This window comes from Montipora foliosa, chromosome 9, assembly GCF_036669935.1.
Source record: "Montipora foliosa isolate CH-2021 chromosome 9, ASM3666993v2, whole genome shotgun sequence".
Lineage (NCBI taxonomy): Eukaryota > Metazoa > Cnidaria > Anthozoa > Scleractinia > Acroporidae > Montipora > Montipora foliosa.
Genome location: NC_090877.1, coordinates 19,266,302 through 19,291,358, shown reverse-complemented (window position 1 = coordinate 19,291,358; position 25,057 = coordinate 19,266,302). Strand labels below are relative to the sequence as shown.

The 25,057-nt window shown below is 40.5% G+C and overlaps 1 protein-coding gene across 1 annotated transcript in view; it reads right to left on the bottom strand.

Moving 5' to 3' along the window:
- The window catches only part of LOC137970208 (1-phosphatidylinositol 4,5-bisphosphate phosphodiesterase zeta-1-like), a 79,146-nt gene that overhangs the window by 33,970 nt on the left and 20,119 nt on the right, over positions 1-25,057 (bottom strand). The window contains exons 10-22 of the mRNA XM_068816729.1: positions 16,973-17,102; positions 16,568-16,666; positions 15,786-15,878; positions 14,982-15,124; positions 12,142-12,199; positions 11,086-11,242; positions 10,234-10,307; positions 9,730-9,801; positions 6,595-6,744; positions 5,187-5,240; positions 4,407-4,460; positions 2,574-2,651; positions 1,609-1,638 (exon numbers count right to left, since the gene is read on the bottom strand). Coding sequence (XP_068672830.1) covers positions 1,609-1,638; positions 2,574-2,651; positions 4,407-4,460; positions 5,187-5,240; positions 6,595-6,744; positions 9,730-9,801; positions 10,234-10,307; positions 11,086-11,242; positions 12,142-12,199; positions 14,982-15,124; positions 15,786-15,878; positions 16,568-16,666; positions 16,973-17,102 — 1,192 coding nt within the window. The remainder of the gene's footprint in view (positions 1-1,608; positions 1,639-2,573; positions 2,652-4,406; positions 4,461-5,186; positions 5,241-6,594; positions 6,745-9,729; positions 9,802-10,233; positions 10,308-11,085; positions 11,243-12,141; positions 12,200-14,981; positions 15,125-15,785; positions 15,879-16,567; positions 16,667-16,972; positions 17,103-25,057) is intronic.

Sequence of the window (25,057 nt, the reverse complement as noted above, 5' to 3'; positions counted from 1 at the left end):
GACAGGAGAAAAATATCCAGTTAACAGTGAAGAATTATGTAAGCGAAGTAATCCATGAAAAGCAAAGTCGTTAATATTTAAAGATCCATTATTATGGTTCAATGTCCTCAAGATGAGAAGTACGTTGTTCCCTGGAATAGTGGACTAGACGTCGGTCAGATGAAGTATTTTCAGGCCCTGGATTGCTGTGAACATCACAGCAGATAGCAAAATATGTAGATATCACTATAGAGGAGTCGAAGGGTCGACTCACAACATAGGAACCATGTTTAGTGAGTTTGGTGACTTCATGCTTCAGGCAGCTTGAACGAAGGCAATTAACTCTCAGGCTTATACAATGCAATAGCAGAACGTTTCTTGATGAATTAGTCGAGCTTCTTGAAGGACATAAAGATAAAAAAAAATATAGACAAGAAGAGAGCATTACTCCAACATTGAATGGTATCCCTAGCTTTCCAATCCACCTAACAAACCTTTGGTGAACACTTCCAAGGGCTCCTATCACTACTGGTACGACTTCTACCATTATGCGTTTCCACAGTCTTCCGATCTCTCTCTAATAGTCCTGGTATTTTTCCACTTTTTCCCTTTCTTTTTCCCCTACTCTTACATCAGCTGGTACAACAGTATCGATGATTATATAACCCCTTTCGCTCTTTCTCGTTAAATCTAATGCAAATGAGAAAAATCTATTGCTTTTGCTCATGTTCGCTCATTCAGCACATGTAAAGTTTGACGTTTGAAACAGGCCTTAGAGCCTTTTCCTCGAGAAACCGCCTAGAACCGGGTTGACTTCAAGTCATAAATAGTTAACTTGTATGTAGAGAATTTCTTCTTTTAGTATATTAAGTTCCTGTTTTGTAAAGTAAGCCGCAGACTGTGTTTTTGAGAACGTCCAGGTAAAGCACTTAAAGTTTACACGTATGTAAACCTGTGTTTTGACATTTGAGTTCATTTAGCGCGTGGCTATACAAGGCATGTCAAAGTAAAAGTCTAAACAGAAGGTATGATTCTTTATGTCAATTGGATTACATACTACCAAGCTTTCCTTTGCAAGTGTCACTGGTTACTTTTCTTTTGGTTGTGTGCACACTTTGAAGTACTCTCATATCATTCAGTTTGGTGGGCCCTATGTACAGTACTGAGGAAGAGAAGCCGCCTTTGCAAGTGTCACTGATAACTTTTCTTTTGCTTGAGTGCACTTTGAAGTACTCTCATATCAGTCAGTTTGGTCAGCCCTACGTACAGTACTGAAGGAGAGAAGCAGCACGAGGGGTCACTCTCTAACTATGATTGTCAAAATTCCTTACATTTTTTATCCCTTGACTATCAAAAACGTGACAAATTTTTGCCACCTGGCACATTTTCCAATACATGTGTTCTCCTTGTTCTGAAAATAACAATTTTTCAACAAAGGGACTTGATGAGGGAAAGAGGCTACGTTTCCTCTTCCACGCAAGCTGGGAAAACATGTCAAATGTGAACTAAGAAAAGAAAGCCTGTTTGTAGGTAATTAAACGGCTGAGCAAACGGATGTGGTTGGAACCTGATGAGTAAGTGCAATAGGAGAAGGGAAAAAAATAAAAATGGCAGCAAAATGTAACTTACTGTACTGTGCGCCTCTTCACTTGTTGAACACTGGAAGAAAGGGAGTACGTTTATAATAACTTTTTTTAGCTTTTAACTATATATTGCCTCAAACACTATAATGCAGTATTTTGAAATTTAAGACACTATGGGTGCTGCTGAGAAACGTAAGCACTAAGGATCCTTATGACCATAAGAACGTCAAAAACCATAGCTTTAATGAGCAAAGACAAGAAATCTGCAAGCCCTACAAGAATGGTTTACTCAAACACAACCACCTATCTCCAGACATGCACCTAATTCGATGCACGTCCAATTTTGATATCCGACACGAAGTGTCCCTTTAAGTCTAGGCAATTGCTACCTATTTTCAACAACAAGGTAAGGATAAAGGTTAGCATTATTTTAAGCTTAGGATAAATGCAGCAGTTAACGTTTACTTAAAGAACAGCATTTGGGGGACACTTTGTGACATTTTTTGTCCATATTCCGTGACACGAGTGATGTTGAAGTTGGGGAGAAGAGCAAGGGGACACTTCGTGACGCTTATTGAAATAAGCGTGCATCTAATTTGGGGCATTTCTGGACATAAAAACAACGGCATAAAATGACCAAGATTACTGTAACGTTTTCTTCCTGGAAACGAGGCCACCAATACAATTCTAAAATTTCCTTCTTTTGTATGAAAGTCATCCATGTCAATTTAATTGGCCATTTCTGAGTTCATATCTGCCTCCTCTTGAAAGCGGTGTCTAAGTCCGAAGTTTTCATTCATATTTGAAATAGAACTGATTAACATCACAAAAACGTTGCACTTTGACTTGCTTTGAAGAGGAGGCAGACATGAACTCCAAAATGGCCTATACTTGAACAAGAAAATTTCTTTCCACAATGCTTCCACGAAGGGCTAGCATTGAAATGTAGCCATTCAATCTGGAGTGTAATCTTCCTAAATTATAGTTACAAAGAACGGTCCTCCTTCTTACCACAGTTGCACTTGTCAAGGATCGCACTCTGGGACCGAGAGAATTTGATGACTCTGTTCTGGAAAGAAATGCTTCTGACTGTGAATAAAAATAAAATCGAAGAGTTACAGAGAAAAAGATATCTTGACCAGTTTTTAAATGCTACTATGACCAAAAAAATCAATCATTATTCTTTGGACTTCAAAACTATGTTAACACCTGCATGCTTTAACTGGAATTTTCCTCTTAAATGGTCTGCCATTGCTAGCTGGATCAAGGAGAAAATGACGTCAAAGTCCAATAGTTTAAAAATTGTGTTTTACCAATATAGTAAGCTGCATTCACACGCTGAATTTTTAAGCTACAATCAGTGGCAAAATTAGTTGGGGCGCTGATGTCATGATGGGCCTTAAAACCCCTGACATGTCAGAAACTAAGAATAACTTTCAAAATTCCACTAAAGGCTTCAAAATGTAAGTCCTCCCTCCCCCAATCAATGTTGAAATAGAAAGGGAAATGTATGTTGACTGTTGGCAACATTGTTTTTTTTTTGGGGGGGGGGGGGGGCAATTAGTCAAAGTCAGTGAGAAAACCAACTTCAAATGGTGAGTATGCCAAGACTTTTGCCACTGATTGTAGTTAGTAAATGACGTCAATTTTCCCTGGATCCAATCCCCTGAGGTCCAATCGGTCAGTTTTGAAATTGAGGAATGGCCGACTGTGACATCCAAATCTTACACTCAAAGTAAACAGCCTTTGGACAAAAATCAAACCTCAAAATTATTGCCAGTCAGGTGTTAAGGAAACACACTTTCTACTGCTTTTTTCCTTTGGCTTTCAAAAGTATGTTAACTACGGGTAAATACTAAGTGACTCTTAAGCCTTTATTTCCAAACAAATAAAATGGAATTTTCTCATTTAATGGTCCACCATTACATGTACTAACTGTAAAATCTTGAGATAACTGGATCGAAGAGAAAATGACGTCAAAGTCTCCTTAGTTTAAGAACGCAATGCGTTTGTACACTCCTGAATTAATATGCAGCATAGGAGTTTGGGTTTTCAGATTTTAAACTTGTGTTTTGCATATTTAATATACTGCATTTACAACATGAAATTTTAAGCTATTGGGTAAATACCGTCACTTTTCCCTAGATCCAACCTTCTGAGGTCTAGACAGTTCTGAACGTGAATAATAGCAGACCATACACCAAACTCATAAATGGCTGCCAACCTGGGTCGAGTTAGCGGCCAAACATGACATCGAGGCGTTTTAGGATAAACACGCAGTATTTTTGAGGAGAGAAGTAGAAATGAACGATCCACGTGCGGAAAATTACATTCCTGATTCTTTTTTAAGAGTCAGAAGGTCATCAGTATTAAAAAATGATGAGCTACGGTTGTGCACTCAAAGTGAACAGCTTTAAATAAAAATTAAAGCTCAAAATTTTGCGAGGCAGGTCTTAAGCAAACACAATTTCAAATTCTGAAGAAAAATATGGAAGTGATATTTTGGTTGTAGTACCACTTCAAGGGTGTGTAAATTTCAGCCATCGAAACAGTACCAATCGCTTGGCTCAGTTGTTGTTTCCGTTAATGTTATCTGGTTATCCAGGTCCTTGACATTCAAATTATCACATAGACTGGTCAGTACACACTGAGCATGCATCAAGGTTGTTTTCACCATATTAAATCTATCCCTTTAAGCCATGTGTCTATGGAAAGCCCAAAAAATGTAGAACACCTTGGCTCTTCTTTTGTGGTATAAAAGTTTTTCCAGTCCACCATAATGCTTGAAAAAGCATGGACTGGTTTGTTTCATCTCATGTTAAATCTACCATGGAATAAACTTACCTGACTGGATACAAGACGGCCTTTGCTGTTTTTCTTTATCCTTTGAGGGATAGTCTATTTGAAAAATCACAGTCATGATTTACAAGAAGAATTTGCTTGTTGGACATCATCTCAAGACCAAAAAGCTAAAAGTTGTTGCGCATATTTTAACTGCAGATCAGAGCATACAATACTTTCCATCAACTAAGTCCAGGAAAGTAATGGAACAAATAATAATTAGGTGCAGTCCGATCATCCGGGTTAGTGTAGTGCTGAAGACTGTTTAGGATGACATTCACTGGTGTTTGGACAACCTGAGCGGAAGTCATCTTCACAGTCAAATGATTTGTGTAATGGCAGTAGCTAAGGTAAACAGTCTGGTTGTTGATGTGACCGGTCAACCAAGTCTGCGAAGACTCAAAACAGTGGTTGGTGCATTTCATGTTTCATCATAAAATATGACAAAACACTCCTACTCCTTTATTAAACAGTATTTAATATTTTAATACAGTAATAAATGTTGCCATGGGCATTCAAATGCCAGTTACCGAATAAGAAAGGTGAGCATTTTCGTGTGATCACATCGCAAAGACAACTGGCGTACACAAACGATTCTGGTGATGAGGGAAAGGTTAGAGTTTGAATTGCTTACAATCTCACTTTCTAAACACTTAAAAAAGTTGCATCAAAATCTTACAACATTCAAAAAACATCTTTTAAAAGAAAAGGGACAAGATATTCCTCTGACCGTAATATACTCATCAAGTGCAGTGATCTCTTTTAAGAATCAAGGGTACTTACAGACAACATGGGGCTGACATTTACTCCAGGCCAGATACTGGTTGATATCTTAGGCTGTGAAGTCAACAATAATAATTATTGTACCGTTTACTTTTTACCTAGGTTACGTAATAAAACTTCAAAGTCAAAGGACTGGAACTGAAATGAAAAAGCACTGGCCTTTGAATTTATGTATTTCTTTTCTTTGTTTACATTTAGATCCACGAGTTTGTATCATGTCGTCGCATTGATGATAATGAATGAAAACGACACAAGTAGTTCTTCAGAATAACAAAACTTGAAAAGAGCTCCGCAAGCATCCAAACCTTAAAGTGCGCCTGTGACCAAAAAGTCAATTCTTATTTTTCTTTGGATTTCAAAACTATGTTAACCACTAAGCGACCAAAGTTTTGTGCCTTGATGTCAAGAAGACACCTGTCCATGGCTAATTTAACTGGAATTTTGCTATTTAATGGTCCGCCATTACTAACCTTAAGATCTTGAGAGAGCTGGATCAAGGAAAAAATGACGTCAAAGGCCCACTAGTTAAAAAATACAATGCGTGTGTATGCCGCAGAATTAATATGCAGCACTGGAGTTTTGGGCAATCATACCTTTTAACTTGCGTTTTGCATATATAATTAAGCTACATTCACGTGCTGAAATTTTAAGCTTGTGAGCCTTTGTCGTTACTTTCCCTGGATCCAATCCTCTGTGGACCAATCGGCCAGTTTTGAACGTGAGTAATGGCGGACCTTGAAATCCAAACCTTACACTCAAAAAGCAAAGCTCACTTTCTAAATCTGAAGAAAAAAAGGAAGTGATTTTTTTTACATTTTTGTCACATGGGCACGAAGGAAATCTTTGCAGAGATTGAATTTGAATTTGGTTACATTTTCTTAGCTGTAACCCTTGCCTATACTTGGCAACATGTTTCAAATGATGAACGTTTTCAGTATTTGTACCTTTATAGTATAACGTTTATAGAAGAAAAACTTTACTAGTGTTTTGGGAAAAGGGTTATACACTTAATTCCATGTACAATTACTTAAATAATTACTTAATTTCAATTTAATACTTAAGGTCTTCCTTTAAAGCCCATAGTGTGTCAGTGCATTTTCAATTCAGTTTCTGCTTTCAATTGCACAATTTTGATGTATTGAAGTTTAATCGTAAGAAGAAGCGTCTCACCATCATGCTCCGAGAAAGAACCCTTAAGAATCCTCATTTCTTCCTCGTAGCTTTAAGGTTATGCTTACCTTACAGTAAAATCATTTCAAATATTGAAATAGCATTATTAACAATGAAGTGATAACTATAAAATGCCTGCTGTGCAAAAGAGATTTGGGTGGTAACAAATTCTTTTTCAAATCTAATACCTCAAAGGGACAACATTTTTGTCTACATCAGATGTAAAACATCTTATTACCTTCTTCTTGGTTTTAATTTTGCCTTTGAGCAGAATTTTCCTCTTCAATTGGTTGGGAGAGGGAAGTGTGTTCAGACATAATTCATCGCAAAGGTTATTTGTTGCCAGCATATCGCCCAGCTCAGTCACAAAGATGTCTGACATGATTGCCTGTGAAATGAAAACATTAAAAGTCGACTGAGTGAAAAGACGCTTCATTTTGAGAATCAGAAAAGTTACCAGGCTGAAATCATTTCAGTCCAAAGGTCAATGAAGGGGACTGGATGCTACGTCTCTGATGCAAAATGTGGGGTGGTAGATATACACAGCACAGTCAGAGCAAGCAAGAAACCAGCCTCCTGTACTAAAAAATAAGGGGAATGTTAACGATTTGAAAATATAAATGTGGTAGTAATAATGATAACATAAGTAATGATCATACAGACAATTTAAGATGCTACACTGGAAGGTTTTGCAACCATATAAGTGAAAGCTCCACAGAGCCACAACCCCAAAAAAATGGAACAATAATTTACTACACCAAGCTTGGATGAAGTGGTTACTTTTGGGTCAATGACTTAGAAGGGAACCGTTCACATAAAGGATCCAAGCAAAGGCAACAATGAAAGCAAATGTCGACCAAGCACTGGATGAGAGCTGAGGACTGAAGAAAAGAACGAGGTGTCTTAGAGGTTGTTGGACAAGATGATCTTCGAGGATGGTTGAAAATGAAAGATTAGTTTGAAACAAAAAGCATATGACGTGGCCCCCCATTCATGGATTGTAGAGAGTTCGTACCTGGTGCAAGCACTGTCAAATATCGAGAACAATTGTCAAGAGTATGAGAGAATACAGGAGCACGTTGGTGAACCAATGAAGAACTCGGTGATCTAGACTCAGGTGTAAAATATTACACCGAAATTATCCCCATTACTCTTTACAATCACTAGGCAACCGACAGTAGCTTTGAGAAATTAAATGTAGCTGCATCATCGTGTGGAACAGGCAAACTTAACCACCGATACCACCCTTAATGCCTGTATCTCGACAAGACATACAGAAGTCACCGTTGTACAGGCCCAGACATCAACAGAAACACCAAGCGACAAGGATGAATTCCACAATAAAACTGATTCTATTTGCATTTGTAACACATTACAGTCCCCTTTCAAAGACAAAGGAGTGTAGGAAGTAAAGTAAGGCTATAGTTCAGGCAAATACATTGCCCATACAACTCATCAGCTAAACTGAAAGATACTCAGACTTCATCTGACTTCTGCCACAAGTTCTCAATAGACTCGAAGCACTTCAACAATGCTACGAGCGAGAAAAAAAATGGGTACCCTTCCTTACCACTGAGACGTCTGGGCCAAACAGTCACAAATACAAACAAATGCGGGAAGGAATTGGTGTCAGAACATGCCAAATGAAAGAAAGATATTTGAGTCGTCTTGTAAACCCAAGACCGAGTTCTACCAATGAATACATACTGCATTGTAAAATAGCAGGGAAGCACACTGATCACATGTTGTCTGCCAATGCATAGACTGACATAAACGAACAATAAAATGACAGAGTTGCCACTGGTACATTTAGAGTTGTGCGGGTAGCAACTGCAAATGAATTGACAATAACAACACCAAGGTAGAAGAATGCCAACCAAGATGGAAATACTCCCTGGGATTCCAGCACACAAACTGGATAGGGCTATCAGTACTAGAAGACCACACACAGTTACTTTACCGGTGAACGGGACAGAGATTTATCAATTTTGATACCTTGTGACGTACATGTGAAAAGTAAAACGATTGGAAAAAAATTGTCAAGTACCAGGACCCAGCCTTGGAGCTTCAAATGTTATGAATAATGAAAGTCGACGAAGTATCCATTGGTCATTGTCAATGGGGCATAAATGGTCATGTTCGCAAGTCTTGAACAAGTGAGCTTCACAAAACAAAAACAACAACAACAATCCTGCGACAGCAAAGTCGAAGGAACCTCAGCAGGTAGGGGGGTCACTGGCCACTGGTACATTTAGAGCTGTGCAGATAGAATGCCATTCCAGCAACTGCAAATGATGTGAACATAACAACACCAAGGTATGTGTAGAAGAATGCGAAGATGGAAAAACTCCATGGGATTCCAGTACACAAACTGGATAGGGCTATCAGTGCCAGAAGCCCAGATACTGTACTAATGAAAGGGACAGAGATTTCTCAATTTTGATACCTTGTGACGTGAATGTGACAAGTAAAAGGACTGGGAAAACGTTGTGGAGTACCAGGATCCAGCCGTGGAGCTCCACATGTTATGAAGAATGAAAGTCGAAGAAGTGTCCATTGTTCATTGTCAATGAGGCATAGACGGTCATGTTACCAAGTCTTGAACAAGTATACTTCAGAAAAACAATAACAACGATCCTGGGACAGCAAAGTCGAAGAAACCTCAGCAGGTAGGGGGATAACCAGCCCTAACATACATTGTATAACATATACACTTAAGGTGCAAACATCATTGTGGTTATCAAGGTACAATATTTTTCTGTAATAATATTGTCTTTATAGGCAAATTAGCTTTTATTCAAGGTTTTCCATCAATACATGCATGGACTTTACTCTTCGATGTAGTGTGAAAATATATATATTTCGTCAATATAAAATACTGACGAAAATATTAAAACCATAAGCACCACTACTATTCCTATGTTAATGCCTTGAGGCCAAATTTAGACACCGTAGTCCATGTCAGGCAAATCAGATGACACCTTATACCGACACTTCCATATTCCTAAAAAAGTGGTTATTCTTTCTGGTGTGCTCCTGGATGACCATTTGTTTATTGACGACCCCTTTCCTTATTTTGTAACCCAGCTGATCATTTTGCAGGATTGTGCTACTGTGTTCTTCTTTGATTGTTTTGCTATAGTGTTTTCTTGTCTGCCGTTTTGCAAATTGTGGCTGAATTAAGTGCGTTGGCTAAATCTATTCAGTATGGGTTAATTTTCTAAAGGTAAAGGTTTAAGTTCACAGGACAGAATTTCTCAACTTCAAAAGACTCTTTGGTTGATCTCTTTGGGAACAGAGAAGCATCATGGAGTTGTTAAATCATAATATTTTTCCCAATTTTTGCTCTATTTTGTCAACAACAATGACTTACTTGTTGCTGTTCATTGCAGTGGTTTTCCAGGGACAGGATCAGTGGGAATTCAGAGGCCTCAAACGCATATTCCTAAAAGCAAGAAATAATAAATCTGTGGGCTGCTTTAATGACACACTGAATAGCACAGTTCTGTGACACTGAAAACGGCCCTACACAGAAAATTACAAAAACCACTAAAACTGTACAGCGAGCTAGTCACCCCAAGTTGATTGGCTGGCTCCGTTGGTCGAGAATCAGAAGGATATCATGAATCAACAATAGCTGGACAAGCAAAGTGCTTAAAAGCAATTGCAAGGCACGCAAAGCAGCCTCTGGTTGGCCAAGAATGTGGTAATGAATTCTCAAGCCAATCACTGTATTGACTAATTACATACATGTAGTCGACTACTACTGGTACTAAAACAGCTTTTAGGTCATATTCATGCAACGAAGCATGTAGGAATACACCATTACAACATTAAACAAATAACATGCAAAGCCAAGTGAACTTTCATTCCTTACCCTGATGACTTGAACCACATCTCTGAATCTAATTTTAGAGGTTAATGTAAGGCCATGAGTAATGACAGGTTCATCTGAAAACGAATTTAAACCAAGCTACATGAAAGAATATTTTGCTTATTAATACTAATGATTTTGGCATACTCATGAAAAAAAAAAACCCTGACTACTTCATAAGATGATGTCCTTCTGATTACTAGTTGGAATGCTCTGCCACTGAGCTACAGGCGACTTACGGAAGCAAGTTCATTGAACCAGGTTCAGGTAACGTTCATTACCCATAACCCTACGACAGAAAGCAATGCTAGAGGATTGCATTCTCAAAATTGCTGAAGAGTAGCCAGATAGCATGGCATGGCAGAGGCCAAAATTGTTGCAGAGACACCAGTTTGCATTGGCGACCAGTGTACTTTATCTTGTATTGACTTAGAAAGTTGTGTCACCTGTGAATGTGACCGTCTACCTTAGGTTTGTCAGTTTAATTACTGTTACGAGTTATCGACGTTAAATATGGTCACTTTACTTTACTTCACTTTACTTTATGTCAGGTTCTGTTGGTGCAAGGTCTCATACCACCATAAAATGTCTTTTGAAATTTCAATTAAAACAACAGTCTTAAAATATAACACTGCACGTAGCCTGCAAGGAGGCTCTCTTCTCCAAGCAAGCAAGAAGGTGGAATGATGCAAGATGTTTTTCTTCCTTTCAGTCAGCTCCCTGGTTACATCGCGCCCAAGACTTGCACACAAGGGCAGGTTTCTGACTTTTCATAATGTAGGGTGGTAAACAAAACAATTAAGTTAAAATTGATTTTTTTCTTTTTTTCAGAGCCTTGTTTCCATTTGAATATACCTGGCCCATCCCAACAGTCAAGTTCAACACAGCGACAGCCCTGTAGTAATGCCCTGACGTATGCCTCAAGACTTGAATGACCTTTAAGCTGTCGTCCAGTTAAATAAGTGTTATGTGAGGAGCTGATAAAATAGTCGCTCAGTGGATGTTCCATATCCTGTCACAGTAAAAAAAATGAAAAAGAAATAATCATGTTTTAATGATTATCTATTGGGGCTAAAAGCCTTAAGGGCCTACTGTTAGAACATTTAGTAAGCAAGAGGAATTGTTCTAAAAGACAAGGTGGTACATTTGAGTTATGTTCGCTAAGAGAATGTTTACAAATTGACGACGATTTTTGTTTGTGTCCATCAACGCATTTGTGGAGGTGGCCGCGAGTGTAACCAACATATCCTGCATCACACAGGTTACATTGAAATTTATAAACTAAACATTGTTGCTTAACAATGGCTGGCTTGACTTCTGGAACTTTAAGGTCTTTTGTGAGTTTTCTGCTGATGAACACTGGCTGAATTGTGGTCTTGATTTTTGAGCGGAGGTCTGCGAGACGTTTTTTCAGCACATTAGCAGAGACCTGATCTTTAAATGGTATGATAACTCGGATAGGGTGTGTAGTTGTGGCGGTTGATGGAATGTGCTGCTGGTCTGCTACCTTGGAATCTACGAACTGCCTGACAGCCAGATTGAATAAGTGCCTCGGGTACTAAAGCTTTAAGAATACTGTCTCTAGCCGATCGCATTCTTGTGAGAAGAAAGACTAGTCAGAAGATATGCGGTAAGCTCGATCTAACATGGTGGTAATTAGACTGCGCTTGTAAAGATTATGGTGCCACCACTGCCACCCATCAGCAAAGTTTACTATGGAGGTGGAACGGAATGCCTCGCTTCCTTTCATCGGTGTTGAATTGTTAAACTTAACTCCCAGAATGAAGCCCAAGGTCTACGTAAAACCAACTAATACTACCACGTGGATAATTGGTACACTAAATTAATAATTAAGTTTTGTCATTTGCATGTAACAAAGAGAATGATTGCCATTTGAACATGAAATTTCACCTGATATACAGTATTGTGCTCTGGATTGACAGCTGAGTTATCTTTACTGCGAAGGTAACTGCAAAAGGACATGCAAAATAGTTCTTCCAACTTTCTGTCACTTGACAATGAATACGGACCTTTATAGCCTGTACATTTTGTTTTCCCATTTCAGACCATGCGATGTTTCAAATGCTATTTTATGTATTTGCATGTGTATGAATAACGTATGACCAAAAAAAAAAGCAAAAACAAAAGAAGAATGCCCTTGAAAACATCACATGGTCTGAAATGGCAAAACAAAACAAGTGCAAGTTTAAAGAGTCTACTAACATGTACAAAACAGTCTCTTGTCAAAAAAAATGCTTCTGGGGATTATAGAGCAAAGGCCAGCCAAAGATATCTCAGACTCTTTATTTGGTAAATTTTGCATACTAAATATATATGGCTATCGAAACAAGCTGATGACTTTTCTGAGGTGACTACCAACAGTATGAACATCTCAAGGATGAAATGCATGCTTTGCCCTCATTGCAAAATGGTGAAGCATTCTGTGACAGAAAGAAAGTCAAGCAGCCTGTATTGATTAGACCAATACATTGATGTAGATGCTCTCCCTTGTTTGGGGGTCACCTGAGAAAGGCCAAAACAGCATAGAACTGAAGACAAGCTAAAGCTTTGCTAAATAAATGTAAAAGGTCATTCCTGTATGTTGCAGTGCTAAGAATTAGCAGATATACCCGTACTTTTGTAATCATTTTAATATAATTGTACTACACAGTGAGGGAATGAGCGACACAATAACTAATGCACTTCCCACCTCCCTGCCAGAAGGAAGGGGTCAGATTGGTGCACTGAACATGGCCTGCTCCACAACACCTCTGACCTTTGCCACATGAAACGTTTGCACACTCAGTGGGAGGAATGATGCAGACAAATCCAGAGAGAAAGAGATGCGTGTCTTGGAAAGCTTAAAGATTCCACAAGATTGGCAAAGATGTAACAATCAAGTTGCACGACTTATCTGATGCAAGTCAATCAGGTGATGGTGAATGCAGCCATAAGCATCTCATAAAAAAAAATAAGAATCATCAAGCTCACTGCTCCAAAATTAACGGGAAAGGCCCGTGTCACACCTTTGAAGCCTGTGACAATTCCATGTTTACAGTTGACAGCTGCTTAACATTGTCTTGGTGACCTTAAGCAGATTTGTGATCACACAAAACCTTAGGCATGTCAATAAATCGACTTGCAATCCAATCCTGCCCATGCTGTCTCATGGGGTCATAGAACTCAGCAACTTATGAATGATGACTCTGGATGGTTTAGAGGTCCAAAGTCACTAGTTCCACATGACCCCAAAGTGAAGAAAGTAGCTTCTCTTTGGACACACCCAAGTAAAGGATGCCCAATGAGATCGTTGGATTGGACAGGTTCTCCACCTGGTTTCAAGCAAAATGGGCTGTAGCTCTTTGTTTGCATCTTAGATGCTGCTCAAAGGAAAGAAAGAAGACTGAAAAAGTCAACCCGGCAAGCTACCAACCAGTGGATGTGGAAAAAATATGTCAGGCTGAGAAAGAGATATATAAAATTATGCTGTTCCCTACTGGTCATGATAGTACAAATTTTGAAGGCTAAAATCCAGGCTTTGTCGTCACTGCAAAATGGTGACGATTTCTGAGACTGAAAGAAAGTCAAGCTGCCTGTATTCACTAGACCATGCATACATTGACATAGATGGTCTTCTTTGTGTCGGTGGTCACCTGAGAAACACCAGTACACCAGACGGAGCAAAACATCCTGCAATCTTGCCGAGATGGTCTCATACCACCCAGATCATTCTACAACATTGCCATAAAACAGTCAAACCTCAAAGCTATGGTATGACTTACATGTACAATGAAGTTCGTCAACATGGATACTGAAAAATAGGTGACACCTCTGCTGTGTCACCTGTAGAAAGCTTCGTTCACCTCTGAAGCATCAGGAGAAAGCAGTCATTCCTCAGGATCATGTTGAATCTGCTGCTCCACTCACAAAAAGTGTGGTCAATCATTTCCACTTGTTTATTATAAAGGAAGGGTGGAAGGAAGACAAATGATACAGTGTCATTTTCATGTGCATGGTTTCACATGCCATTCACATCGAAATGGCCAATTCTCTGGAAACAGATGCGTTTAAGCCACATTTAAGATGCTTCCAGGCAGAGCGTGTTCCTGTTTTGCCAAAAAAGATGCGACGGTGGAACAAACTTTATTGGAAATGATCACCAATTAAAAGAAGGGTTGAAGATTCACACGAGATTATTAGAGGATAACTGCAAACGGATTGACTTCAAGTTTGTTCCTTCCTCTGACAGTCACATTGGTGGCAATGACAGATATGGGCAGTCTGAAAAATTCTTGCATCCTTGCTAGAAGAATCAGGACGTCAGTTAGATGATAAAAGGTGTTGCACCTTTGCGAAAGAAGTTCATGCTCTAATCAACTCCAGACGACTTGCACAAAATGACTCTCCAAACTTTCTGCAGTTGAGCACAAACAAAAGGACAAAGCAAAAAAAACCTTACGAGACTGAAATCCATTGCATTGATCAAATAACATTCCAGTACAGAGAGACCTCACTCCTGAAAAAGTTGCAGCCTGCACTCAAATTACGAAATCTGTGACCCATCGTCAGTGCTGGTAAGACAAACACATCTCAATGGCTCAGTTAGATACCTTTATTTATAGCATTGATTTTATGATATGATTTGTGTCAGTTTTATTTGGATCTTGTTTTTCTTACTGTTTGCTTGCGACGTTGACCCTTATTGGGGATGAGCCAATAGAGTATGTGTGAAAGTACTCACAGTCTGGTACCTCAGAAATCCTTGGTAAGACAGCAAACACTTGCTTAAGCGATATGACTCTGGGTCATCCCCAGCACACTTCTGCTTGTACATCTTATGGAACTTGTCATGAACTGATATCAGTCTTGCACAGGCTGTTAAGCTGAGGGACTCCTGATAAAGGAATAATTTTCTTTTTAATTTTCTAAAACATGTAACATGAGATTATGTTTCAAAAGTAAAATCTGTGGCATTCTTGAAACATCCCTCTTGGAAGTACTTACCAAGAATGAAGAGGTATCCAAACCATTTTTCATACACCTCGCATATAACTTACAATGCCTTCAGTAAAAAAGTATCTTTTTAAACTGTCTATTACTTCGTTTTTTACATTCCATGCCATTTTATGTGATAGAGCTATTTCAGAATCACATGATTACAAAATAGTTGATGTTTTCATTCTTTTGCCTTTATTTAGTCCTTGCTGTCTAGTCATTCTTAACCTCATGATTATTTCTTTAAATTCAAATGAACGAAGATAAATTAAAGAAATAATATTATATTCATTGTTTTCTAATTCCTGACTGACAAAGGGCTTGAAACAATGGCCATTCTATCTTTTCACCATGGAATTTCCACCGTTACCACGTTGAACTTAACTGTTTGATTAAACCTTTTTTTTTTTTAAATAGAGTGAGGCAAAAACATCCTCAAAAGTTGAAGTCTTTAGGCAAAATATTGTTTTCAAAAATGTTATACGCCCCCTTCCCCTCCTTTCTCATTTCTACCTTCAAGAAAAGGAACTCATTAGTGCACTGGCGTAATGTTAACTTACCTCTTGCTCTCTGGTGAGAAATTCAGCAAACTCTGCCGGGGTCATACCAAGATTGGGATACTCCTTGGCATACTTGCAAAATATTTCATACAACTATAAAATGAAACAGATTTGCCAAATTTAAGACAGCATAAGGTATACAATATTACTACTGTATAGCATTCATTTGGCTTTTTTTAAAATTATATTGGGCGATTAACCCTTCTAAATAAACTACAGAATGCAAGAGACCCTAGTCAGTTTTCTTCTTCACAATAAAGGATGCTTTCAGGATAAAATTAAAACAGAAAAAAAGGATATTGACATCATTTTAAGCACACTAACAAACCCTTCAAAATAGAGTTTGAACCTGTGATAAAACCGCATTATAATAAATTGCAATGCAGAAAGTGAGAGCTAACCATAATTTTAAAGTAGGTGCTTTGAAGTGATAACTGTAGAAAAGGAATATAATGATGAAAAGCATTCTGTATTAATTACAGATTAGTACTGCAAAATACCCCTGCTAGATACAAAGGGCCAGTTTACTGAAAAAGGGAAAGAAAGAAAGATGTGTTTTTGTTCTCTTTTCAGTGCCATATCATTGCTCTGTCATAGTATAGGATATTGTTCAGGGAACATTTGCGAAAAATGCATAAAGATCATCGTGGAGTGAAAAGATGTAACCAAGGGGTTCCCAATCTTACAGATTTAATGCATAAGGTTATGGATTTCCCCCAAAATAAAGTGATCATGGCACTAGCAGGGCAAACTGAATAGGTTTTTTAAACAATTTAAATTACTTTTGGCTGTTCACTGAGGGAGTTAAACAGCATCAAAAACGAATTCCACAAGAGATTTTCATTGTGTTGAATAATGCCACACTGAGCTTCAAGAACATCCTGCAAAAGAAAACCGGCCCACATAAGTATTACTAATTGAGGGAATCAAACTTGTGGCAGTAGGAGGAAAAGGGGTCACATATGAATGGGACAAATGAGACATAATTATGTTGTGATTCAAGATTTTTCTTAATGGATTACAATTTTCAAAAAGCAGTTCAATTTAGATTTTCCTTTGTCTAATATTAATTATCATAATCTGAAGCAATTTGAAAGGAAATATCAAGATTGAACTAGGACAAAAACGTTTGAACCAGATATTGAATTGAACCCATACATGTAAGAAAAGAAAAAAAAACTAGCAACCTTTATATGATTCCTCAGATGTTTCCTCTTAGATCCATTGCAGCATTGCTGAGCAAATGTCAGTGCTTGGTCTGCTGAGATTCTTTTGCTACGGCGAGATGACATCACAGACCAATGCCTCTTTAACCAGCTATGGATTGGCTGTTAAGGAGTTTAGCACCATACATCCTACACTATAATTTGTGTGACCTTGTTTTGGTAAATAAGGTGGAAAACTCAAAAAACAGGAGTTTTGAGACTTTTAAAGTAAAACAACACGTTTAAACAGTGTTAAAACACACTTAAATAGCATTAAAACATGAGAAACAGATGTAAGTCATTTACATGTATTCCAAGAGAAAAAAAAGGACACATTTAAATGCAATTAATTTATCAAACAAAAGCGAGCAATTACATGAATGGTTAACAAATCTTAAACTGTGTGTCCGTCTTCTATAATAGAGAGGTTCCAAGCCCAGTTTATTCATAATTTGATCAGTTGATAGATTTGAGGCAGCTTTGAACACGATGATCATCATGGCTCGTCTTTGCAGTCGTTCCATCTTGTCATTGTTTCCTTGTCCGCATTCATGCCACACATCATCACAATAATCTAGAACAGGGAGGACCATGGCTTTATAAAGTCTATTTGCAGCTTCTAGTGTAAGTGAAAGTCTTATTCTAGAGAACATTCTGAGTATCTTAGATACCTTCATCCTCACATAGTCCACATGGTCATTGAAGGAAAGGGTGTCATCAAGAACTACACTCAGCATGAGCGTCAGGCTCACAGCGACTGTTGAAGAGCCAAAGGTCACAATCTAAACAACTTGTCGCGATGAACGAAGCGAGCGGGAATGCTTGTTTCGTTTAAATGTGTCAATCTCTTCTCCGACTGCACTTGCTTGAAACAAACGAATAACGAGAGCTCCAGCAGCCTCTAAATCGTTGACACTAACTTCACAAGTTTCCTCTTTGGCCTTGTTTAATCGATTTTTCAACTTTTTCACGTAGTTGACGCAGATCACTACTGCGCGCTTTGCTCTGAACCAATCAGAGAATCACTCTATCCTTCTAGAGATGTCAGGGTAGCGTGTTTCCGTGGTTCTTGTTGCCATTACCACTGACCTTTTAACGTCTGGGTCATCAGGTCGGACGTTGTGGTTGTGGTCAACCCTGTCGCAGTTTGACCACTCGTACTCTTTCTTCCAAAAAGAATGTTGGTCCAAGGAGCCATTGGGAATCTTGCAGCTCTCGCGCTTTCATTCCACGAGAGGCTTCGTCAGCAGGGTTATCTTGTGACTCCACGTGCTTCCACTGAGTGGCGCTGGTGCTGTCTTGAATCTCTTGGACTTGGTTCGATACGAATACGTGGAAACGCCTGCTTTCGTTGCTGATGTAGCCCAGAACCATTTTACTATCGGTCCAGAAGAAGTTTTGATCGACTGGGTAATCGAGCTCTCGGTGAATCTGCTCGCTTACCCTGACGGAGCACACGGCTGCAGTTAACTCTAGGCTTAAGGGGGGCCACTCTGGACTTGCCCATTACAAAGGTGCAGTGAATGCGTCCGTCTTCGTTTACTAGACGCAAATAGCTACACTGTCCGTAACCCTCCATGCTTGCATCTCAGAAATGATGCAACTCCATTCTGATCACACGATCAAAGTTATCACGTTTGAAACACCGCGGGATCGATATGCTCTCCAGCTGCATCAGTTCTGTTCGCCATCTTTGCCACTTGGCTTTGGTTTCGTCAGGAATGGGATCATCCCAGGTTAAGTCCTGTGGACATAGCTCCTGTAGGATGAACTTGCCTTGTAGGAAGAGTGGGGAAACAAAACCCAGAGGATCGAAGATGGAACTGATGGTGGGATAAGATGCCCCACCTGGTACACGGTTTGTCCTGGAGAACGATTCGGAACTGAAAACAGTCGGTCTCGACGCACCTCTGAACCCCGAGCACACATTCCAGTGGAAGTTAGTCGAGGTCCAGGTGCTCTGTCTGACTCTGGAATTTCCTTTAACACCTCTTTGCTATTTGACACAAACTTGTGTAGATTGAAACCGCCTTTGTCCCACATCACCTTTGTGCTCTTAATGAGTTTGACTGCTTCTTGAACTGTGCCTACGGACTTGAAACCGTCGTCCACATAGAAGTCATTTCTCAGAAAGTTCACGGCATCCACACCAAATTCGGCTTTGTGGTCGTCAGCCGTAGATTTTAGCGCGACATTTGCACTGCCAGGGGAGGACATGGCTCCAAATAGGTGGACTGTCATCCTGTACTGTTGTGGTTCTATCGCTGTATCGCCGTTCGGCCACCAGAGAAAACGCAGTAAGTCCCTGTGTTCTTCGTTGACTCGCACCTGATGAAACATGCCTTCAATGTTGCAGCAGAAGGCGACTGGCTCCTGACCAAATCTTGTCAGCACTCCCACCAGGTTGTTCGTCAGGTCTGGTCCTTGTAACAGGTTTTTGTTCAGAGGTGATTCTGGTAAGTTGCGGTGCAATCAAAAACGGCTCTAAACTTCTTCTTTGGATGATACAATCTATGATGTGGTATGTACCATATGTTTTTCTTAGCTCTGTTGGTTGCGTTTTCGGCTGGTACTGCTTTGGCGTAGCCTTTGTTGATCACTGCATTCATGAACTTAACATAGAAGAAGTTCGTTAACTCACCCTTGGCCCTTGAGTTCAAGCGCGAACCAATGTTTTACTGTAGCATCAGGCTCATGGCGACTGTTGAAGAGTCAAAGGTCACAAACTTAACAACTTGTCCTGATGAACGAAGCAAGCGGGAATGCTTTACTAGTCGAGTAAAGTCAGGAATCACAAGTTGACATTCGATTATCGTCAATTAAATCACCAACAATCAGTGTCAACCTGTGATTTCTGACTTTACTCGACTAGTAACGCATTCCTGCTCGCTTCGTTCATCGCGACAAGTTGTTTACTTCGTGACCTTTGGCTCTTCAACAGTCGCCGTAAGCCTGACGTTACAGGACGTCCATTTTGGCTTATATCAATCTCATCACGCTCTTGTCTCGCAAGTCTCTGGCGGGTTACGAACGTCATGAATGCCGTCTTCTTCATGTTGAGAACAATTTTATTCTAGTGAAGCCACTACGATAAGTTAGCTAGACCAAGGTTCAACTTAAGTTCACTGTCCAAGGTGGATGTGGACAGCAGATAGATCACTGTGTCATCCACGTACATCATGATGTTGAAATGGATACAGGACCGTAGGTCGCTTAGTGAACAGTACAGAGCCAAGGATGCTGCCTTGCGGTACCCCACTAAGGACAGGCATTGGAGTGGATAGTTCATCTTCGACACAAACAGCCTGAGTCCTGTTAGTTAGGTAGCTTGTCAACCACGCAAGAGAGTTCCCCTCTAAACCAAATCTTCGAAGCTTGCAAATGAGGTCATCATGAGGGATGGTGTCAAAGGCCCCGGTTAGTTTTCCCACATCCGTGCTTCTAATTGTGTCACAGAAATATGTTACCGCTGTCTGGGTTGAATGGTGTCATCTAAACCCCAATTGAAACGAATTTAATAGGCCATGTTGATGCAAGTACTGTTGAAGTTGAACATTGACGGCTTTTTCAGCAATTTTTGAAATTAGTGGTAAGATCAAGGCTGGTAATTGTCCATAACTTCCCATCCACCTGATTTGTGAACAGGAACAAGTCTTGCTTGCTTCCACTCATCTGGAACAATGCCTGTAGTCAAAGAGAAATCTACAAGGAAAGTGATTGTCTGGGTGGTAACAGCAGCACTGTCTCTCAGCAAGCACGCAGGGATTCTATCCAAGTCCGTAGCTTTCTTCACCTTTAAGCCTTTCAATTGTTTAAATACAAAACTCTCTGTTACTGGTAGTAGACACAATTTCTGATCCGTAAAGTTGTCATGCTCGGAAAACTAGTGAGTGCCTACAGGCTGTTGAATGGTTTCCAAAAGCTTAGAGGCGGCAGTTGTAAAGAAATACCGGTAACTGAAATAGCTTAGAAACTGGTGACTTAAAGGTTAGCAGGGTGCCAGCTGCAATGTGCAAAGAGGAGGTTACCATGACAACCCTGGAAGCGGGAACCAACACCCAAAGTGGCCACTAACCAGTACTGTCACACTGACAGGATTTAGTGGAAACCAATTACCAGACAACATAATTACCAAGGGTCCAGCATACGATGAGGGAGGGAGTGGAAGGTGCAAGAATCTGCAAAGATTCACTTAATACCCTTTCACTCCCAATAGTGCCACTTATAGATTTTACTCTGTCTAACACCAGACGATTTTACTCGTCAATGGGGAACCCCACGGGGCTGATAGGGTTAAAGGGCAGCAATAAACTTAATGATCCACAAAGAACAGCCGAATGAATAGCACATGAAAGCCAGAAGCCACAAAGCCCCTTTCTAACCCCTAAAAGCCACTCCACCTCACAGGTCACGTATGCAAATGATGAAGGCCACTGGAAGAGTTTGCTTGACTCTTACTTTGCCTACATTTTATTTATCACATCATCTCAAACACACAGCAAACAACACTGTACAACATGACCCCTGCAAATGGGAATCCCGTCACTTATTGGACTTATAATTTAAAGTGCTGCAAAAAACATTACAAAATGTATGGAAAACATTACCTACTGCATTAAAATGTTTCTTTTTCGCCTCCACTGTAACTTGTTTTACCGGCCAACGGATCTAAATTGAACATTGTAGCATCCAAAAATATAGTGACCTGTTCCCAACACAAATAAAACTTGCTACTTTTTCTATTACCTCCGCCATGCTTCTCAAAAACAGTTCCAACCAGCTGCAGCAGAATGGCCAAAATTCCATTTCAAGTTTCCAATGCTTGAGACTGATCCAATTTCACTATTTACATGTTGAAGTATGTTTTAAGCCCAAAAATGTTTGCTGTGTTTTACTTCAATCTTTAAATCTCCCTTTTTATTAGACTGTAGACTAAATAGCATAATATCACCACTTGAAAGGAAATTGTATCATTTTCCATATATTTTGGTAAAGGAAAATAAGAATTGGGTGAGCCTACACATCGAGCTGCTGACTGTATGAAATTGTTCACCATGATGAGTTTGGGGCGTGGTGCCTTAAGCATTAGCCAGTTCTCCCAGTGCTTGGAGAACGGATGGTCCCAGAAAGAGGGAGGCCTGGGACCTTAAAACCCAGGCCACCAGAAACCCTAAGCACCAGCAAGGTAACAAGTAATAAAGAGAAGAAGAAAAAAAATGTACCTGCAAGGCCAGTGAACCCCAGCAAAGACCCAAAAGTGGCAGAACCAAGGAATCAGGACAATTCAGCAGGGTATGCGCAGTGTAGCAGGCACCAGCCCTCCACCAAAGAAGCCCAGAACTGATGACAGCTCCAACACCCAACAAGGGCCGAATTTATCATTGATTCTCTACTCCATTCTGATAAGTTTCTTCTCAGAGTACTCTGGCTTTAACCCTCTGCTCAAAAATCAAGATTGCCAAGGTCCCATTCGATCTGGATCAACGAGACTAGGGAAGTCATCTAGGCCAGGTGGGATGAGAGTGCAGCTCATGACTCTGCTGGGGTTCTAATATAGAGCCTGGTATGTATTGCTGGACCAGAGGCCCATGGGTGGAATTAAATCGTCCAGCACACCATTCACGCTGTAACAGTAGCGGTCTCAATGCCGAAGATGTGGCTTGAGAAATTACCCGTGATGTGGAGGCTATAATTTTACGAAGCCAGTCAGCGAGAATCGTCTGCAAGAGAGGACTCTTCATGCTAAAGCAAACACAACGGACCCAAGGTCTCGCCCCTGACAGCAGGTTAGGTTATCAGTGACTGAACAGCACAAAGAGGATACCGACTGAAGCCAATGTCAATTGAGCAACCTTTCCTAATTAAGAGGTCGGTCTTGAGGTGTTTTATTGTTATATGCTCATGCACAAAGGGGCTGAAGTGGAGTCCACAGAAACATCCTTGATACTCAAATGGAGAGACAGTGGGAAGCTGGCGAAGTTGGGTATGTACAGTAAACTCGGAAGCCCTGAAAAAGCCAAAGTATCCAATGGTACAGGCCACCCAAAACATGCAATGATCTGGGAGACACAAGTACAGTGACTGCCAAATAATCAGAAAGACGACAAAGACAAGTGGAACATGAAGAGCCCTGGAAGCCCTAAAAGCCCCACACGACCCTCTGGAAACGAGGAGACGAAGACAATTCGCCAAGCCCTAATCGATGTAGAGCGTGTAAATGCCAGACAAATAGCACCTGATGGACAAATGTTGGATAACCAAGGCCAAAAATGTTGTAAAGAGACAGCTGGGCATGGAGAGCCAGAGGGGTGCAACCTGCCAAGCTAATAGCAAAGGGAAATTAACTGTGCTGGGCTGAGGCATACAAGCAATGAGTTGAGGGAAAGAGAAACACTGCTGCTCTGGGTGTAGACGTCAAATCGGCGAGGAGATCAGGCAGGATTGGGGTAGGATGAGGCTTAGCGTCTGAAGCCAAGTGACGGAACTCCTGCTGACGAAAACAAGACAACGGTTCAGCTACTTAATTGAAGACATCGGGCACATGGTGGGCAGCTGAGAAAGAGAAACTATGATAGGCAGAAGAAAATTGCAAATGGCACAACAAATGCATAAGGGTGAGCACTTTGGAGGTTCTTGTATTCAATATGTGGACGACAATGTCATTATCAGAGAGAAATGGGACCCGCCTCTAGAACCACAAATGCCCCCAGACATGTGCAGCAACTACGATTGGGAAGAACTCCTGCTGCTGAGAGGGGGAGGTGGGTGATCTGAGCAATGGAATCTAACACAATCCCAAGAACTACTAGCACTGTAGTCAGACCCACGCACTTGGCAGGGTGGAGAGGAGGGCCTATATCCATTCACACACTGACAAGGTCATTTTTAGGTTATGCTCACAATGAGGTAATGAAGGGGGACTGTTGGTAATGAAATTGTCTAGGTAATGCAGCAGGTCAGTCTGCCATACCAATTAATGAGAATCCATTCTACCATGTCAGTGATAAAAGGAGCTGAGCGCAGATCGATGACCAATGGGAGGCACCCACATATTGCATGTGCCATTTCATCCCCAACAGATAACCGTCTGAGGGATGAATGGACACGCTGCGATAAGCAGATTCAACATCAAATTTGGCCATGAGAGCAACTTGCCAAAGCGGGAGACAAGGTGAATCACAACAACATTGCCTGGTCAGGCTGCTGAGCGGTAAGGGAGATGGCAATGAAAACATTTGTGAGCAAAGCAACTAGATGATGGGGCAATGCAACATCGATGATTCCAGGACTTGCAGATGATCTGAGAAGAGCTTGATCTGTAAGGTTCATGCTGGTTTGCAATTGGCAGGGCCTGGGGAGAACAGATGGATGCTCCAGAAGCATGAAAAGTAAACAACTGGACATTAATTGCTGAGCAGTTCGTCATAAGCCAGCCAAACTTGACGTGTGAACTGGTGGTTTGTGCGGAGAATTAACAATTGGTACCGTAGCATCTCCTCCCCATGCTGCAGGAAGTGTGCGCATAATACAAGGCAACAAATGGAGGGGGCCTCTTACCAACCGTTTATATTAGGTCATTGATGCAGCACTTGGGTTTCTTTGGCGTGGATGTTAAAATCACGCACCCATCAAACAGCAATTGAGGTACACGATCGGTTAGCGCAGCGTTAGAGGAGGGCAAATCCCATAATTCTACCAAATTCCCTGCCAAGATCTGATTCATGAGCTTGACTGGTACAGAAACCAGGGCTCACAACAAACAGGAGTTGTACGGAAGCTGGATGAGCCATAGGAGAGGCCCCAACAGCATGGAATGGGAGGTATGCAGTTGGATGCAAACTGTTAACAAGCAGCGAAAGCGCAGGAATCAGGATCTGCCAAAACTTGTGCATGCCACACTTAGTCAGGGGGTGACGAATGGATGCCAGTCGAGTCAAACAAAGCACTGAAAGCTGCAGCTAGGCTCTTGCGTGTTGATCTAGTTGACATGATTGCTGGTGGCATTTACAAAAGTTGAGTTGAAGTGAGTGATGCAAGAATCCGCAAAGACTCGCCTAAAAAAGCAGC